The 20,643-nt window shown below is 36.2% G+C and overlaps 2 protein-coding genes and 1 long non-coding RNA gene across 3 annotated transcripts; 1 reads left to right on the top strand and 2 right to left on the bottom strand.

Moving 5' to 3' along the window:
* Positions 1–709: 709 nt before the first annotated feature.
* Positions 710–9,716, bottom strand: LOC139149793 (2-aminoethylphosphonate--pyruvate transaminase-like). The gene is made up of 8 exons (XM_070721774.1): positions 9,489–9,716; positions 8,235–8,372; positions 7,181–7,281; positions 6,360–6,594; positions 3,731–3,895; positions 3,220–3,379; positions 1,850–2,010; positions 710–1,394 (listed from the first exon to the last, which is right to left on the bottom strand). Exons 1-8 carry the CDS (start codon positions 9,583–9,585, stop codon positions 1,249–1,251), a joined length of 1,203 nt encoding a protein of 400 aa, XP_070577875.1. The 5' UTR covers positions 9,586–9,716; the 3' UTR covers positions 710–1,248.
* Positions 9,679–15,043, top strand: LOC139149794 (proteasome subunit alpha type-3-like). Its single transcript, XM_070721775.1, has 10 exons — positions 9,679–9,836; positions 10,586–10,668; positions 10,815–10,938; positions 11,178–11,210; positions 11,401–11,469; positions 11,818–11,891; positions 12,179–12,248; positions 12,553–12,665; positions 13,198–13,330; positions 13,893–15,043. Exons 1-10 carry the CDS (start codon positions 9,816–9,818, stop codon positions 13,935–13,937), a joined length of 765 nt encoding a protein of 254 aa, XP_070577876.1. The 5' UTR covers positions 9,679–9,815; the 3' UTR covers positions 13,938–15,043.
* Positions 15,044–16,795: 1,752 nt separating this feature from the next.
* Positions 16,796–19,954, bottom strand: LOC139149796 (uncharacterized). Its single transcript, XR_011556148.1, has 2 exons — positions 19,678–19,954; positions 16,796–17,591 (listed from the first exon to the last, which is right to left on the bottom strand). It is a non-coding gene; the product is annotated as an uncharacterized lncRNA (long non-coding RNA).
* Between the last annotated feature and the right edge of the window lie 689 nt (positions 19,955–20,643).

The raw sequence follows: 20,643 nt of genomic DNA, 5'->3' as shown, positions 1-20,643 counted from the left end.
ACAATTTCAAGATTTCACTGTGTCCTGGGATGATAGAAAGGTGATGGAAACTTCGATAGCAGTTGTTGGTTATTTTCAGCTTTACCGGGTGGCGATAAGTTTGGGGCAAAGTGGCATTGTTTTGGGGACGAAATGGTTTGGGACGACGTGACTTTTGGGACGAAGTGGTTTTGGTACGAGGTTGTTTTGGTGCGAAGTGGTTTTGGTGCGAAATGGTATGGGACGAGATGGTATGGTGCGAAGTGGTTTTGGTGCGAAGTGTCTGGGAACCACAAGATAGCATTCCATACTTACACTATAAATTGGAAGAAAAAAGCTGTTGATTGCGTGAAACGGTCAATACTTGACCCATTTTACACCAAAGTGATTAATGTAAGATGTGTAATAATAAGTTACTGCAAAAATACCACAAAGGATGCACTTGGACATTGGTGCTGTACATTGCCCGACACCCGTGTTGTGCATAATGTCCTTGAGTATCCTTTGTGGTATTTTTGTCATGGCCTCATAGAATACATCCCCTGAGACCTGTAACAAAGGTAGAGACTGTCACGACTGTCATGCATGTTGAGCCAAATCACCATCCTGATTAATTCTTGAAACTTGATACATCTGATTTCTAGTGGTAGCCAATTACAATAACCTGCACACATATCAAATCACATTGTACAGTTTGAATAGGTAGAAAGGAAAACCAAACTCTATTAAGTTACAGTGATAAGCTTTCATTTATTGTTAAAATTAACTGTGAGTTATACAAATTCATGACTTCATTTCACAGTGATGTATAATACAAAATCATACTACTCATTCCCAGTGTAGGGTAGGCATGGTTCATTTCAGTGGATGTAGAAATGCATGAAAACAATTGAAATATATATAGTCATTTCACAACAGTAAATGTGACCATTAAATTTGTTGCACTATTTTCTGGTACAAAAATTGGCACTACTCCTCAATCTGATTGAAATCTGATGTAGAAATGGGTCAGTCTTTACGTCATCGTATAACGGTCTTTTTATGCAAATTTTAATCAGATTGTGTAATTCCTTATTTTGAAAGAGCATTTTCTTACTGTGATAGAGTAAAATGTCTCATTGAATAAACCAAAGGCAAAAGTTAAAACTAATTTTTCCAGGTGTTTAATGCCAAAAGTCCATTATAGGTCAATGTCATGATCCAGTTTGATTTGTAAATAAAATTTTTTTCCAAATATATGCTTTCATAAAGATTGTTTTGCTTTTTCTACTAGTCACTGAGAGGCAAAGGTATACCCATATCATTGCAAACATCTTCGATACATTTAAGCAAGTATTCAATATCATCTTGGAATATATGACCCATGGTGCCAATACTGAAACTAGAAGCCACTTTACCCGAGTATATAACCTGATCTGAAATAACAAAAAGACAAAAAAAAAGAATGTTAGAAAAGGGTTGAAATTAAGGGAAGATGGGTTTCACACCCATGCAAGCTCCATGATTGTAAAGGCATTGAATTCCTTGACTTTAAACAGGAATTTCCACGATAAAAGCTGGATTATCGTAAATCTATGCAAATGTTAAAAGGCCATGCTACTGATCGGGCGTGCCGTGTTCGGTCCCAGAATCCCACAATTTTGCCAAGTTTCAGATGTTCATTGTCACTGAATCTTGCATATGATGTCTGTGAATATATAGGGACTAAACAAGTAGAAAATAAACTAAAAAAATGTTTTATGTAAATGTGGGAAACGGCCGGGGCCACAATACTGGATAATCGGACACCTAATCTGGTGGGGATAATGACACGAAATTCAAAGGTGTTGACAACACTGTAATATAACATGGAATAATTGTAATTGCAAACCTTTATCATTCAGTCTTCCGTAGAATTCTTGAAAATTGAAATTAGGATGTTTGGGATGGAGATATGGCGTTATGATGAATCTATTGTCAGCATCATTGACTAGTTCCTTGAAACCCATTTTCCTCATGCCGGCTCTCAAGACTTCACAGTTTGTTTTATACCTTCAAGAAACAAATTAATTGGTATATTTTAGAAACCATGAGCAATTCAAACACACTATATGGCAAATTACACTCATTGTTTGATCTCAGACTGCCTCTTCTAAACAAAATAGTTCAAAAGTGCAAAAATAAATAATAAATTATCATGTGAACCCGTGATAAATTGCTCATATGCATTGTTAAAAGTTAAAACTGTTGACAAGCTTTTGAAAAACAAACATTTCAAAAACAAATCTGAAGTGTGATTGAGTATAAACAAAGTTGAAATTGTGTTACCATGGCATACAGTTTATGAAAATTTGCACACGATAATTGAAAAACATAACCCATCCCTGTAAACACTAAGAGCTTTATTTATCATATGTGTGTGATTGAAATCTGTCCACTGACCATTTTCTGAGACAAATCAAAATTGTAGTTTTTTGTCAAGAAAAAAACACTACATTTTCTTGAAACTAACCTTGAATTAAAATTCAAACAGTGCTAATTTCAAATTCAAATAGTGCTAATGTATTTCAAATTCAAATAGTGCTAATGTATTTCAAATTCAATAGTGCTAATGTATTTCAAATTCAATAGTGCTAATGTATTTCAAATTCAAATAGTTCTAACGTATTTCAAATTCGAATAGTGCTAATGTATTTCAAATTCAAAGTCATGGCATCACATCACTTCTCAGAACAACCTAATTTATCATTTCCATTTGCTTACAAGCATTTCTGTTAGTTCATTATCATTTTTTTGTTTCTTCATTGGCAGGTCTTTCCAGTAGATACCACAGGAATTGCTTCATTGTCATTTACGCTTGCTTGTTACTCAATATAGTTACCGCATAAGCATGGCGTTTTTATGAAAATTTTATAGAAGTGAACTACAGTTATACAGTTCTGATATAATAATGAAATTGTTAATGTTCAACTCACACTGAATATCTGTCACACCTTCCACATACTTCATCATAAAAATAATTTTACTTTGTTATCAAGTTTAGAACTTTCTTGTTTTATCTTCAGCAGTAAAACACAGTTCTCTGGTCTGTTGGAAGAATCATCAGACTCATCTAACCCTTGTGACGGTAGAACTACCAAACATGGATTCAAAGCTAAAAATGAACTTTTAAATTTTAGTGTTGTTTTTTATTGCACAAATACAAATCAGAGTGTTATGCACCCTGCTGACAAGCTTCTCTTAAATTCAAACTTTGCTGACCTCTGACCCCGTGCTGCGACACCTCCTTCAGTTTCATGCTCAATTAAGGCTTGCTTGAATGCCAATATAGAATGGGTGGGAGGGGTGAAACGAAATTGATTACTCTTTTCCAGTTTTTCATATTCTGCCACCAGGTCGAGACAAGAGCTCCTTGCAATACCTGAATTTGATATGAAAAATAGACACACATGACAGTTAACACAACAAATCATCTACAGAATTGGAACATGTTGTCAAAGAAAGAGTTTCAATTTGTGTCCAGTTTGGTACCTTAAACCTTGCCACTGTGGGATTCATGTTAAAACAGTTGATAGATCATACTATGAAATAAACATTTGAGGTGCCTGTTTTGGATTTCATCATTATGAAAGACATTCACTGTTCTGAGATGTTCTGCATAAAACAAGTTTTTTTCGGCCACGTTTTCCTCTGACTAGAGTGCTTGCATAGTGTACATCAAATTCATGTACCTGTAAGTTGTGATGTGAAAACAAAGAAATAAAAGCACCACCTTTGCAATTCAGTAATCTGTCTTTTTGGGCAATGACATATGCAAACCCTGGAACACTTTCAATGCATTTATTGGTCGGTCCAACCATGAAATGTACGTTGCTTTCCTGGAGATCCATTGGTACAGCACCAAATGTACATATAGCATCAACGAAAAAGGAAGCATCTGTCGGAATGGAAATAAAGGGACTTTTCTGAATAAGGAAGTTATTACTAAATTATCATATAACACTTTGTAAACTTGCTCAAATTGTGGTAATCATCAATTACCTTAGGTAGAACAGTCCATTTAAATGGTAAGTTGATCCACACACTTGTGGAGGGACTGTGAAATTTCAATTAAACTTTGAGGAATTTAGTTGATGTTTGTGTCAATGCCATGAGAGTTGTGTCTCTCTTTTATTTCATTTTACGTAAAAAAATGTGAAAAAAAATTGTCTCTTGTAACAACAATTATTTTTCTTTTGCACAAACATGTGCATAAAATGAATTGGTATATCTAGCGATAGTTTCTCACTCACTCTTTCAATGACTATGGGCCTTGTATAAGCAATAGTTTCAAAGTCAGCATAGTTCTGATTTTCATCAAGAAAGCTAGCTCTTACTAGAATATGCGAACCACCAAAATATATGAGCAATATTTTCCAATCAAGTATGTTGGTAACAGGGCAAAAAGATGTACATGTTTCTGTGGAATTTACGATTGACACTTCACTATCACTGAACATGCATCAGATTAAATAATGCAGGCCGTGTCACATTTGAATTAAAAATTAATGTAGTAACTCATTCAGTCCCTGATGTTTCATCATCTCCCTCCATTGCTGTCCCACAATGCTGGAACATGCTGGAACCAGTACAAGTACTAAATCAATGTAAATCATCAGCCTGTGTGTACTGTGTGTACCTATCCTACTGGTAATAAGTTAAATTTAAAATTATGAATTACGATATTGGTGCCATAGACTTGTTGTAAATCAGAATGGCATGAAAAAAGCAGAAATCTCAATCATCATTCATAAAATGCAATCTAAGAAAAGAAAAGAACAAAGGAGAATGTGGTACACATTGAGATATCTGTTCACAGTTGATGAAATCATGCAACTGAAAAGTACAGAAGAGCTAAACAGTGGCTTGATTACTCTGTTACTATGAAATACATTCCCTGGTCAAAAATGTACACTTGTTACCATGAAATATATTCCTCAGTAAAAAATGTACACTTGTTCCCTGAGGACATGTACGTTCAATCATGAACAACAGATAACCTCACTTCTGTAGTTTAATTTATGGCAGGTGAGTTGACTTTGCACCATGTTAGCACTTGTGTTGTCGTACCATGCATTCTTCAAATACATCTGTATATTGCGATATGTTGATATTTATCAGTTGTTTTTGCTCTTTCATGAGAAATGCTTTATTTTACTATTCTGACAAAAAATTTACAGATGTGTTATAACCTGCTAACCTTTGAAAATTTGGCAAAAATGCAATTTCTTACATGTAACAGATTCTCATCATGGTATTTCATTTTAGGTCTGTGGGAGGACTTTAAATAATTATTGGGAACTCCAAGTATCCTGCCCATTACAATTTACACACGCAGTTACTTGGACCATTACAGAAAAAGTATGGAAGATGGTCACTTTGTTGACTTTAAGCAGAATAATACACTGTTTTTTGCCATACTCAGTTATTTTCATGCAATATGAAATGCTGGTTTAAGGTAGAATGCCACCTCCGGGACAGGTAGTCAGACACTCTAACTTTTACAATATTCTTTTGGCCTACCTGTTGTGAGGGCTTGTTTTGAAGCTTATGGAGTATAAAAAGTTTTCACTAGCTTAGTTTTGTGAAAATCAGAAATTTTATTTTTTCCCATAGAGACTGGTAAATATTGGGTAATTAGTTTCTTTTAATACCAAAATTTGCATGGGTGACCCCCTATTTTTATTCATTATTTTGAAAAAGAATGGTTTAAAGTTTTCCTGATGAAAGTTTGAGCCGCAGTCTTTCATTTTTAAGGCACAAACTACCTTACTTCATATAACTGGTAGCAAAATTTGTGTATACAAGTTTACTTTTTTAATCTTCATAGTTTATTATGATAGTATTACTTGATTATTTTCTTTCAAAATGAAATGTTTCATGCGCTGGTTTCTTGCTGGAACATTTTAGAGTATCAATTGACACAGCCTTGGTCCAACCTTGCATGCTTGAAGAACATATTTATTTCTGTTATGTGCACCATCTATTTGTATAAATAGATTTTCCATTTAAGGTGATCCAGCATGGCTCAGTGAACTGGTGACATTTAACCTTTACCGAAAGTACTGTCAAAAAAAAATACTTTTGTTTATCAGATGATAATGTAGAACCAATATTGAGTTGTATGAAAACAAAATTCAGATCTTTTGAAAAATTGATTTCTCTATGAACATTTAAATATCAAACTCAGTTGCTCCCATATGTGTACCTTTGAATTTTTACCATTAAGCTTTCACCACTAAGGTTTGGCCCTTTCAAACAATTGTTTCCAATGGTGATTGTGGACCTGATTTTACGGGAATTACAGTAAGCAGACTAAAGATAATTGTAGCCAATGTATGGGAAAAGCTGTCCAACGCTACCTGGGTTATATTTTTTGATGAGTGCTCCAACTTCACTGATGGAATTGAAAACACCAGAACCAGGTTCACAATGTACCATGTATACATTGGTGAAGACATCGTTCTTAAGACACTCTTCGACTCTGTTGACGTCAATTGGTCTGTCGTTCGGAAACTCTATCAGTGTGTGATCCACAGCCAAAATCCTAATCATATCAGTCAATCTTCCATAGGAGCCATTCTCAAGAACAAGAATCTGTCAAAAGGATGAAAAGTTGGTATTCTTCTATGACAAAAAAGATTAATATCTCTAATTTCTTACCTTTTTGCAAAGCACATTTTGAAAACTATACCCCATTATCTTTAGGGAAATCTAGTCTTTACATACACTTTGAAAAAATGAGTTGACTAATTCTAGGAGGTGGAATGTTGACTTTCTATCAGTACCCTCATCTATTTACTTTGATTGCCCACATAGAGATATATCAGCTATGCTATGGCAAAAACTGACCAAATATTGTCAGTAGAGAATGTTATGGAATTAAAATGTCTGTGAGTTAGGTGTAAAAATTGTGAATTTTTATGGTGTTCTATTGTTGCAAAAATGCTTTTGAAGGCACCACACCTTGAGTGAGAAATTGAAACTATAAATAAGTGTAAAGATTGCAGAAAGAGGTGGACATGCTCAGTGTAACAAAGGCGAAGTGCATAAAATTAATGAGACAAGATGGGAAAAAAAGTTTGAACATACAACAGAAAAGGGAAGAAAAAAGGCATTATTGGTTGGTGTTGCAGTTATGAAAAGGATGAAAATCAAGTCAGGCAGCCTGAAGCATGTATACTTTGCCAGCTTTTCTTGGGATTGTTGTGGAAAGCACAGCTTCTATAGCAAATGTGCCACTTCCTTGCATTAGAACTGACGTGTATTTGTCTGGCGATGCACCTGTGAATGAAGTCAGTCATCAAAAAATAGTCATTATAAGAAAATGTAGGAATGTCTACTAGAGATTTTCAACATGTAATCAACAACATACTGCTCTTCTCAACAAAAATTTCAAATCAGTTTTCTTCAACAATACAAACAAGGTCTTGACATACAATTATCAAAATGTCATGTGAAAAGGTATTTCAAATTTGAGAACTTTTTCATAAATGTTATTAGCATATCAACATATCTGATATACCTATGCATTGTCATTTCAGTTGTCATGCTTTAAATATTGTACTTTCATCCAAGATTATTAAGTTCTTAAGTTGAAGGAAAAATTGTTTGACTTTCCATTATGTAGTGAATACAATTGCGCTTCTTCTAAGTAAGGTATGACGAAACTCTTTCATCACCAAGTTTCTTTCATATACTTTGAAATGCATTGGCATAGTTGAATGACTACTCTTTGCAAAAAGTGATGCTAGACTACCGGAAAATTACCTTGGGCATAAAACATAATTTCTGCCATTGGTGTTTCGATTTTCGAGCTCTGAACAAATTTCCTTTAAAGTTTCTTTTTGGGCATTGTCAACATTTGGGTAAAACACAACTGATTTTGTAAAAATATATGGAAATGTTAAAAATGAAATCAGTATATATCTTTAAAATTTATTATTAGTGTTGTGGAAAACAAAAGCTGGGAAGGCAAAAAAGTGAGTTAGTGTACGATTTTCTGTGTTTTGCCACTGAGGGCGTACTTTATGGAATGGTCAAAGATGTGATTCAAAGTGAAAACTGAGTATGTAGGCAGTGGCAACAACATGAATATCAGATGCATACCTGTACTGTTTCACTTTTATACTAAGTAATTGAGAGATGAGTTAACTGTTAATGGAATGAATGTGTTTAACTTTGTTCAAGAAATATTTTGAGTAGGAAACCGGAAATCATGAAGGGAGACTTCGAACCTGCAATATCAAGTAATTTTCTTCGTATGAATTTGATGGCATCGGTAAATTCCTCATCTCTGGTGTTGATATCTCGCAGCATTGCTTGTTTTGTTGTCAAGCTGATACCTGGACTCAGTGTGAACAACTTCTTTCCACCTTTGTTTCAAAGACAGAAGAGGAAAATGTGATTTAGGACAATAAAATGCACATTGACTTGCTCTTTCTCTTATTCTCAAAAAATGCCTGATACAAGTTGTTATAATGATTTTTATGCTTTCTGTTAACATAATAATTGTACAATGAATTGCAGTCCTGTCTTTCTCATGTTAAACACTTTGTGTGTAATATATAGACCATTATTAGTTTCTAAAGCTTAATGAAAATTTTAAAAAAATTCAAGATTTGTCCCAAACTGGTATTGGTACTTCGATGTTTACCCAATAAAAACTAAAATAATAGAAATTACATGTGTACATGCTTGTAATATACTACAGAATGGACGATTTGGCAGGGCTTGGAAAATTTGGGAAAAAAGATTCAGAGTTGATAGCTTTGAAAAAATAATCAAGCCACAGAGAACAGGTTAAAGTTAAAGTTAAGTTGAACTTGATAAAAAATAAAGTACGAACAGTTTCCTTAGTCATTACTGTCAATGGCAATGACATGTTCTTGCATTTCTACATGCAAATCAATTACATTTGCTTACACTGTACTAAAACTGTACCAACACTCCACTTCGGTTGCCACTTTTCATAACATCATTGCATTTATTTTCCAGAACACCCTATGGCCAAAATATGAGGAATGTTATAACTCACTCCTAATCTTGTAACTTTCTTATGAAGAAAAGTAAAATAGTTGCAACAATTGGCAAATTTGGAAAAAGTAATTCTACATTGTGCAGGGAGAGAAAATAATACTCCTTCATCTTTCAAGACCCCCCCCCCCCGGTCCGATTATTAAATCATAAATGGTCCACTCATTAGATGCGGCATAAAAAAAAATCAGGCAGACTGTAAACTTGAAATGGAAAGACATACATTTGGTTTCTGCTATAAAGTACAAGCTTAATTAATTTAGTAATGTGTTCCCTCACGGCCGTGGTCCCCGTCACAGGTTATCGTAACGTTGCTTGGATAGTCGTTCGAGGCGGGCGGCCGCAGGTCGGGCGCCGCCCGCCTCGAACGACTATCCAGGCAACGTTACGATAACCTGTGGTCCCCGTGACGGGAACGGTAGACATGACAAGCTATTATGAAGCGAGTACGTTACCTTTAACTGTCGACATATTTCTTTGGTGGTGTGTGAAGAACCTGTGAAAATTTTTCGAGGTGCTATAAGTGACAAACTTTTGGATTGCAGCAAACATCTACACAGATGGAAAGTGTTGATCTCCACAGACGACTTTGTTGATTTTAACGTACAACAGCTAACAGTGTATTATCACTGGTTGTGTGTTGGTGTACAGTTCATGCATGCTCGTTTCGTAAAGCAACCTTTCACCTTTGAACCACAACACGCATGCTCAGTTACGTTTCCGCCATTTTTAGATGCCGTGCACATGAATCCTTGAAATTGTGAACATTCAGAAAATACAGAATGAGTTCAATCGGTACCGGGGTAAGTTTGTCCATATTTTGATATAATATTACTGTACAGAATTTGAGCAAATCAGTGGAAGTGTGAGTTTTCGCTAAAACTGTCATACATCGGGTGCATATATTTGGCAAGACAGTGATGAGTTGACAAAACTGGCATGACTTGGCTGATCAATTGGATGTCTCAACCTTAAATCTGTCCCGAGTCCTTTAACCGTCAATGCTCTGTTACTCAGTATACAATCACAAGCGCGCATGGAAATGATTCAAATTTGCCTTGTTCTTTTTCTTGATATTTCCGACATCTCAAGCAAAAACCGTAACTATTGTAATGCAACGGCTTGTAACAATACATTGATGTATACAAAACATCTATGCATGTGTCATGTGGTAATAGCTAAAGCTATTCATGCTGCCACGATATTAAGTGGCGTATACATGAACATGATTAAGGTGATATTAACCGTCATCCCTACCGACATTGTCTGGTAGAGATTATAAAAAGATTGGTCCATGCATCAAAATAGATCATGGATTTGTGGTGTAGCTCTATTAGCATTCACTTAAATCAATAATAACTGCTAATGATACAAATTAAGAAAATAATTAATAAAACAAATGTTATGGAAAAGTAAGTTGCAAGTTAACTATTACAAGATTACATTCCCAATTAAGACAATGAGGGGAACAGTTGATGAAGACTGTAATTTTCATGTGGAAAGAGCTGAATTTACTTGTTTGTCAAAATCCTTGTTTTATTCCCTCCCACAGTATGACCTTTCAGCTTCTCAATTTTCACCAGATGGGAGGGTATTTCAAGTTGAGTATGCACTCAAAGCTGTAGAAAACAGTGGGTAAGTAAAAGCTAGTTTTTCAAATGTTTCTGAAGAATTTGAGAAGAATCATTTTATCTGATGAGTGAGTTTGGCACTCAGTATTGCAATACTGGCCTCTATTCAACTTGAACTATTGTAATGAAACTTCTGTTTGGTCATTTCAGTACTGCCATTGGTATACGGGGCAAAGATGGAGTAGTGTTTGGAGTAGAAAAATTAGTATTGTCAAAACTTTATGAAGCCGGAGCCAACAAGAGGATATTCCACATTGATAGACATATTGGCATGGTAAGTGTCTTGAGTGCAAGCTGTCTTTGTAGCTTTCTGAAATCAAGCCATTGAAGTGGACAAACGAAGGTCGCCAGATGGCGTAGATTTTCATGTCACTCACTGGAAGACTTTAATAGCAATCGTCTTCAAATGATGACTATGACATTTAGCTCAAATAAGTATCAGAAACAAAAAAAGTGATTGAAAAATTATCTTGTGTGTATCATGTATTGTATCATCGTTTCTTTCTATTGCAGGCTGTAGCAGGTCTCCTAGCAGATGCAAGACAGGTAAAAATTTTATCATTCGGATATAAGAATCAAATCAACTGGTTTTATACTGTACTCCATATCAACTCAAGGCTAATTTTACCCAGCAGAATGATTTTGTGTAAGCATAAATAACATCTAGGCCTCTGTAGAATGATTAGACAACTGTGAATTCTTCCAAGCCAATACTGTGTACTCTTCTTCATTTCAGATTGTTGAAACTGCAAGGGAAGAAGCTGCAAATTACAGATCTGTTTACGGTGCCCCAATTCCTCTTAAGGTATGCTGTCAACAATTCTTCTTTGACTTTCATGGAGGTGAAAGTGTGTCCAGTAAATGTCATATGGATGTAATTTTTATCTCGTATATTAGATATTATGTATTCTTTTTCCTGTTTCTTGGAAAAACTTCGTGATATTTATCAAGATGATGTACTGATCAACAAATGTATCTTTTGCAGCAGGTAAGTTATACTACTATTAGACATGAACACTCACACTTATATCCTTAATAATTGCCAACTGTCACATCTCTGTATGGTTTCATCGATTGCCAACCTATGGCTTAAACAAAAATGCATTTTTAATATAAAACAAGATAGCTTACAAGTTTTTGTCTTGAATATCAGTATCTTACAGATAGGGTTGCTATGTACATTCATCAGTATACACTCTATAGCTCCATAAGACCGTTTGGTTGCAGGTGAGTTTCTCCATTGTTACACATCAACAGTAATGGTTTCAGTCCTGTACATACTCTAGCTTGCTGTAATATTCTTATGTTGAATGGCATAGAATGCAGAGTTGAATGATGAAGGCTATTCTAATGATGTGAGATACTGTAGATTTAGTGGCTTCTTGTCATACTTTGTTCATTTGACCTATAATCTTTGGTCATTTATCAAAATCTGGTATTAAGAGAGGAATTAAAACACTCATTAAGGCTAAACATGCTTAAGTTACCAATGATTGATGCTTTTCTTTCCGTAGTTTCATATTAAGTTCATTTGAAGAGGATGGTCCGCACATGTATTCTATAGATCCCTCAGGAGTAGCCTTGGTAAGTAACTGTTTTATTGAGGTCCAAAAGTCAGGAATTGATTACTTGAATGTTAAACCTTGCCTCAAGCATTTGCTATGATGTATTATTGGCAGCTTACGTCTTGAGCTGCCTTTTCCTCAACTATAAGTGCATCCTACGTGTTAGATGTACATTTTTCAATGATATCCTTGTTGTGTCACTCTGTCTGGTCTTCAGGGCCACAGCGATTTTCCCTGCTTGATTATGGAAGTGCATATTAACTTGAGAAACACATCGTCATCTGGAATTCACACTTTTTGTTTTATTTCTCTCTCTGATAAAGGGTTACCACGGTTGTGCAACAGGTAAAGCAAAGCAAGCAGCAAAAACAGAAATAGAAAAACTGAAAATGCAAGACATGACAATGAAAGACTTAGTCAAAGAAGTCGCTAAAATGTAAGCTGTGACAGTACTTTAAACCTTGAATGCTTAATTTGTGATAATTTGAAAATTGTTTGTGGTATATCACAGAAATATCAAATATTGCATTTCTTTCCCTGACCATTTTCATATTTCTTCCCAAGAGATCCAACTTCACAATTAAAATAATGGAATATGTGAAAATGCTGCCAAGAAAGGGTCAATCAAATATTGATTTTTCCAACTTTCTAATCATGCAGACTGCCAATTTAACAGACATCTGCATAATTTAGAAGGATTCAGGCCAGTGACTTTTCTCCATTGACAAGTCATCATCAGTTCATTTGCATAATAAAGGATTATTAATTCACATTGCATAAATGAATACATTTACTCAGGAAGTCAGAATTTTTTCAACATCCCTGACCTTGACAAAGTCATTGTTCATCACTTATTGTCTTTCCTAGTTTAGTGCTTCAATAGTTGCCACAGTTCCTTAGTTTCTTCAACTTTTCTTTGAAAGTTCTGCAGGTGTGTAATGTCTGTTGTTTTGCTAACATCCAAACAGAATTTATATAGTTCATGATGAAGTCAAGGATAAAGCCTTTGAATTGGAATTGAGCTGGGTTGGTGAAGCTACCAATGGAAAACATCAATTAGTACCAAAGGACATTGCAGAGGAGGCTGAGAAATATGCAAAGGTAATGCCGTATTGCTAAAGTGTGTCAGTTGAGCTTTTTTAGCTGAGTGTCAATCGAAAATTTTTGTTGCTAACAAGGAAGACATATTTGCTTTTAAACTTTCCATGTCTTTACATATGTCAGGTAATCTGATCTACAACAGTGGTGTGTGAAACAAGTCACCCTTAACGACATCTGAACTTTTACTAGAGGACTATCAGCAAAATTAGTGTTTTGCTCGTAATCATAGTGGAATTTCTTAGAGAATTTCAAGCCAATCATAACTGGTTCAAACATTTCTTGCAACAAAATGACTTTTATCTTCTTGATGTCAGACTTGTACATGAATGAATTCCACAAAGTCGCATACAGCATTTTAGTATGATTTTGTAGGTATTGTCTTTTGACATGATCACAAAGTCAAGAAAGCTGAATTGTTTCATCTTGAACAAAAACATCTCAAGTATTTTTTGTCAGGGAAACCCTGATGTGATGGTTTAATGACTATAAATTGGTTGTACTTCATGATATTTGTTTGAGGTAAGTTGTATTTTGAAATTGATATTCATCTTTTCTTTGACAGGAATCATTGGAAGAGGATAGTGACTCTGATGATGAAGACCTTTAAGTTCAGTTGTACCTTAAATAGTTTCACCGAGTACGTCTTTTGCAGTCCTTTGCTCTTGGGATTCCTGGCTTTTATGTGTGGTCAGAACACACAGTTAAGAGTGATATCTATAGGTCTCACATATAAATCCAGTTGAATGCAATGACAGCAAACCAAATCCCATTCAGGAATAACCAAAATATGTTGTGCATTGAGTTTAGAATACTTCAGGGAAACTGTAGAAAAAGATACAAACTTGTATTCTCTAATTCTCCAAGGCATTAATGTATAGTTCAATGTATCTCTTAGCTGATAGTTTTGTTAAGAAATTGAAAACAATACAACAATCTCAAGATTCTGTGTTCAATTATTCCTGTTCACCCTCTTTGCATAGCACAGTGCCTGGGCTATCAATCAATATCTAAAATGGATGGAATGGTTGCTGAACATGTTGAGTATGGTTTGAAGGGGCAAAATTGCCATCTTTTGAACCTCTTCAACAAATTAGAAAGAGAGCAGCAACTTTGTATCTTTTGCATGTAGATTCCATAACTTATCATCCATGATGCGAACTCAGATGTGCCAGTTTCTACAGTTCATCCTCTGGTCACATATATTGTTAGTTTTTGATCACTGTATCACTTTCTTTAATGGTAGTGCAAATGATGTACATATTGAGCAAATGACAAAGATGCCCGGATGTTCACCATTACTTGGTAGTCGTAGATTCTACAGCCACCAGAGTATCATTTTGGATCCCAAGTTCCAGTATATTTAAGGAAGCACATTTAAATGCGATGTCTTGTATTTAAGATTGGAATGAGTATTATGACTGCATTAACTTTTTCTCCTGCATTTGACTATGTGTGAGTCCTACCAGTTCAGCAAAAAAGAGACCAAAGTCTAGTGTCGTGAAATGGGTAGTTGAATACTACACTGAGGTTTATCAACAGTCTTTCCGTTTCTACTTTTTATTTTGCAACGTGCTACAGCTCCTACAGAGTAGGAAAAAGACTCCCAGAATTATTTGCAAGATTCAAAATTGTGATCATGTATTGTTACTTATCCATACTTTTGTAGAGCAAAGCAATTGTACTTTTCAAATAAATTGAGAAACTTTGAAATTATATCTTAATTTAACTGTTTTCTGTTTTGCTGATATTGCCGTACATCTCATTAGGTTACAGCTATCATCGACCATAAAGGTGTTCCCTTCTCAGTTACCTTGCTACCACATGCATAAATAGTTCTTCTGTAGTGTGAATATATGGTACAGTACATTTTTATTGGAATCAACATGATATCAATGAGATTTTAATCATACAAATAATACGCTCCGACAGACAGGATGACATTGCACGAAGGAATTAAAACATGGAAACAAAGGCACGCATGTTAATGAGGTGGTACAGGTACCTCGATTTCTAACACATTCAGGTCTTCTTTTCGACTTTGTAGAGCGCCCTCACATACCTTGCCATTTCAGGTACTTTTACTCCCTTTACACATTTACAGCAAAATCAATAGGTATTCCTAACCTCTCATCGTACATCACATCTAATCATCAGTTCTCAGTTCGTCGTATATTTAAGGACACACAGTCGTCGGAACTGCGCTCAAATGTATAGGACCCATACGACCGATGTAAACACTTTGTCAAAGATACGATGGTGATTGATGAAAGTTAAAATGTTTCTCATAATCAACATCCTATAATTAAGGTGTTGTAGCTATGATGATGAGGTGCATCTAATTTTCGTGCACGAAATACATTGTAAACAAGAAACTGGCACAGGCGCAGTTCCGACGACCGTTTCCCTTAAACTTTCAAGTAAGTTTTATCTGAAACGTCTAATCATCTCAGATATGACAATAACCATACAACGGTAGGCCTATCGTACATACAAGTCACGAAAAGAACCGTCAGAGCTGGCCTTTTTTTTCGAGCTTCTAGATGAGTTTGCTGAACTTCGCTCTTTTCAAGCATGAAAGAAACGTTCACAAGAAGAGACAAAATCATCATACACGTAAAAAGAAATGTTTGCAAGCGGTTTCGTAATAGGCGTGCAAGCTTTACTGTATCAGGCGGGTCAGGGTGAGCAATATTTATTACCATCAACAGGCGAAGAAGTTTGTTTCTGTCTTTTCTGAGAGCAGGGAGCAGGGTTCGGTTCACAGTCGCCCGTGAATCGATACATGACGGCGACTGTGTGGTATGCATTAGGCCAAACCAAAAACTTGTGCTGTTCCGATAACCCGACCTACTAGTACCCTATTTTTTAACCGGCCGACCCTAAAACTTTTTAGAGCTACGTAAACATGGAAGTAAAAAAAAAGAAAGAAAGAATCCCGTAAAATCACGCGTTCGTTACCTGGCATCTGATTTTTGCTTGAACGAGGATGTTTTATGTTTTTTTCATTTATATGTATGATACATTTTTTCTGGAAATGTGGCCAGTGTTTGACCACCCTGAACCCCTAAACAATGCATATTTAAAAATAAGAAGATTTTGGAAAACAAAGTTGCCGACCTACCCTACTCTAGTCTTGAAAATGTACCGTGTTATCGGAACAGCACAATTTATTTTTATTTTTTTGGCCTTAGAGAAGTAGGACACAGCGACTGTCATGGATCGATTCACAAGCGACAGTGATTCGGTTGTTTTCTGTTGTTTGCAGACGAGGAAGGCAAAAATATGGCGGGGAGAGGGCAGCCAGTTTGGAGAGGGAAAGTGGTGGTTCTGTCACAAATTCCCGATATTGGCAGATTATGATCAGTGCCATTACGTGTACTGCCGCTCCATGCTTCTGATACACTTTAGCCTATAGGTCGGTTTTGCCAGACCAATTCGTGTTGAGTACTCAATATACAGCATATGTCACTTTTAAAAGCTTTTTATTTTCACATTTCCCTCCAAAAATGAGGGTTTTTCACAAAATGCATAGAATTTACAGTCTACAGAAGTATTAAGCTTATGGACAAGTTAACATTAATACAAATTTGATGAAAGTATATTGTCCTATACGTACCAAAACAGTACAGACTCCAATAATACGTGTAAATGGGCTTTGATGGTAGACCGGACTCCCGACCTAACTCAGGACAGACGATGGAAATGACCATGCCTTCCATGTGTAACTCTTCATTATTCAATGTGAACTGCATGAAACGTCTCATTATTCATGACAATTTTAAAACAAAGCAAAAAAAACCCAAAAAACAAACAAAAAAGTTAACAAAGCCCGAGCAATGCAATTTCTACGCGAAGGCAACCAAGTGTTTGAAGCTGCAGCGAAAAGTTCCAATGCTGTGTCCCAACATGTCACATTAGGTTATTTGTAAGTGATCTTTTCGTCCCCCAGCTGTTCTAAATAGCAATTTTCGCTCCGAAACATTTATACTGTGAAAACGATGCATGGTGCTCAGCTTATTAATTAAGTGGTGACAGGTACGGCGTTAGTCCACTCACGTAGCCGACTCACAGTCCGTGACAGGCATTCAATGTCGCGAGGAATGTCCGCTTGCAGGTTTATGCTTATCACTCGGATGTCATGTGGCCACTGGGTCTTCACCTTGCACCAGACCTATGTATTGGAACAGCATCCAGATCCGTGAAGGCAGGAAGACGTACGCCGAGTAACAGGTCATTCCCACGGTGATGAAGATTATCGCATCTGATTTCACAACTGTCAAGGCTGAACAATTCTGTATAAGTGCGGATCTCCGAGTACAATAAAGTGAATTTAAAAACGAACTAAAGGTAGTGCCTATCATCGAGCTCTGACTCACAGAGTGACCTTCACCTGTAAATTACTGATGGTACTATAAAGTATATTTGAAGCGTAAGCCTTCGACAAGTATTTTTAATCAAATACATGGCAACATTTAGCGGGAATCGCTCCCGTAATTGTAGGTCTAGCCACGGTCTCTCCACAAAACTGTGACCCACTGTTACGAAAACGGAGCGTTTGACTCTTAGGCCAAAGAAAAAAATGTGCTGTTCCGATAGCCCGAGCTACCCTATTTTTTGCCTGCTGACCCTAAACTTTTTACAGCTACGTAAACATGGAAGTAAAAAAAAAGAAAGAAAGCAACCCCGTAAAATGACGTGTTCGTTACCTGGCATTTGATTTTTGCTTGAACGAGGACGTCTTTTATGTTTTTATTCCTTTTTCTTTTTCTTTTTTTTTTTTACTTACGTTTTTCTGGAAATGGCCATGCCTTCCATGTGTAACGTTTTTCTGAAAAGTGCATATTTAAAAATAAAAATATTTTGGAAAAAAAATCTCTGCCGACCTACCTACACTATTTTTGAAAACCATGTTATCGGAACAGCACAATTTATTTTTTTTTTTGGCTTTACGTCCGCAAAGAAATTGAAACTGCAGTGACACTCCACATTGCACGATGGAAGCAACGATGCCCTGGTAATACTTTGCGATTCCATGAAAGCGACACAAACTGAAATATTGGCACAAAAAGTCTGTGCGCAGGATTACATACCATTCCAATAAATGATTAACGCGATTTCTGCATGACTCACTACACCATTAGTGATATTGATGGTCTGTAATATTAGGCCAGGCTGAGGCCATCGAGTCATTATAGGTCTGAATATTAGCGGTTTGGATCTTCTCTAGCATCATCGAAAGTTTCAGAAAATGTTTCGATCTGGAAAGAAAATATTCATGCTTGTGCTTTTGTTTATAATATTTTACAATTTTTCGCAATCATACGTCACCAGATTACACCGCAGAATTTATTCACACCTCACTCCAACGATCATTGGAATTCAATCTGTCAGAATTTAGCTGATAAGATTGAGCACTGTGTTCGCGGACAAGATGACTTATCAGTTGGCGAGGCAGGCCTTTGACAGATATTCTCTAGTATACCCGTCAAGTTGAGTTGGGATCCCGGCTTTCTCAGTACAAACATTATTCCTTTTTATTTGAAAATTCGTCCACGTTTTCTGTACAATGAGAACAATTATTTGACAACCATGATCATTTTTGTAAATATAATGCATAATACTATGGCCAAACAATGTGTTAGAATTCAAGTCACTCGTACCAACTCAGGGATTTTCACTCTGTAAAATTGTAAAAAATGTCCATGACGACTATTTTTTAATCCATCAGTCCCATCGTTCATTTGTACGTCGACGGCGATTTTATGACGTGCTTTGAATAAACAGGTATGTTGCGAACAAGTCACGCCAGCCACATCGAAGTAGTGCGAATTAATGAGTATTAATTGTATGTGAATAGGGAGCTACATATTAATCAACTCAGTTCGCTTTAGATATGATATTTTGGTAAATCAACGACATCATTCCCCGTCGTACTATAAAATTATTACAGCAATAATCGCATACCATGTTACATGTGAAGCTGGTCGCGTACCGACGTTTACATAGGCTAATATACAGATATATGAGCTTATGATCTCAGCTAATATGGTGTAGAGTTCGAGACTCGCCCAACCAGCAACATGTGTACGCACTCGTACCATCATGGTACTAGAAATAATGATTGCGATCTCCCAAGTTATACATTAACTTTGATGGAGCAACACACCTTTCCAAATGCATCCAGTCAAAACACTCATGCAACAATTTGAATGCAAAATTCAATGAAAAGAATTTTGAATTTCCAAAACGCTGAACGCTATGATATGAACTTCAGCTCGCATACTTTCGAAACCGATCGAAGTACCCCTGACTGTGTAGCGCTTGACGCCTTAGCATACAAAGGATACAGACCGCAAAATACTCAATCGGCTCTAGGCCGTACAGAGTAGTCGCTATAAGCCATTGGAAATACCAGTAATAAATCGTTTTCTTCGTCTTGTCATAAAGTTCCCAGAGAGTTGACATCGCACACCAGCGGGTAACCAACGTTAAAATTAAAGTCGAACTTGTTTTTTAACGAATGGGAGCGACTATGTATACGTGATCCCAAGTAATGCAACAGCCGCCAGGTGGCTCAATTTGTTTATCTACTCAGGATGCGTAGGCAATGTGTATTTTAGTCACAAAGTTCACCGGCAACTAGGCAACTCCTAACTAATACGATTAAGAAACATAAGCGCTCTTATATAGTCAGTTTTTAAGAATCATTGCTGTTTCAGACGGAGCGAAATTTCATCTTTCACTAGGATTAGTGGTAAGACAAACTATTGGAGAAAAGCGACGGTTCTCGAACGCTGATCACCATGACAACTGAATGTTCAAATGAATGATAATTTCTGAGTAAAAAGCGTCGACCGAAAAGCATTACCCTGAACGAAGCCCATGAGCTTTCTCAAGTAAGTTGGTCCCGCTCTCACCTTACAAGATCTTCGCCCGTTAGGCAACAGATTGTCTGAAATGTGGACTTCATTGTTCGCTGATTGTTTTTGGTTTTAGGCCTGTAGTATTTTTGTGTTATTTGTGAAAATAGCTACAGATTCTTGTTCTATTCCTTAAGTCATGTTTGAATGTTCAGCTTGTCAATACAGCCTTTATGTGTGTAATGCCACGTGCTATGTTGTTGTTGTTGATGTTGACGAATTAATTTTACTCCGGACTATAATTCGCATGCCAACAATGACATCGAACTCAGGACGTAGAGGATGATACAATATTTATACATGCTATGGGGCATGAAAGAGATGTAAGGTCCACTTTTTATAAAACAACCTTTAATAAAAATATGTTCAACAGCCACAGCTATCGTGTCTCGG

The sequence above is a fragment of the Ptychodera flava genome, chromosome 14 (assembly GCF_041260155.1).
Source record: "Ptychodera flava strain L36383 chromosome 14, AS_Pfla_20210202, whole genome shotgun sequence".
In the NCBI taxonomy this organism is placed as follows: Eukaryota; Metazoa; Hemichordata; class Enteropneusta; family Ptychoderidae; genus Ptychodera; species Ptychodera flava.
The sequence above is the reverse complement of the archived record's forward strand: the minus strand, read 5'-3'. Positions and strand labels throughout refer to the sequence as shown.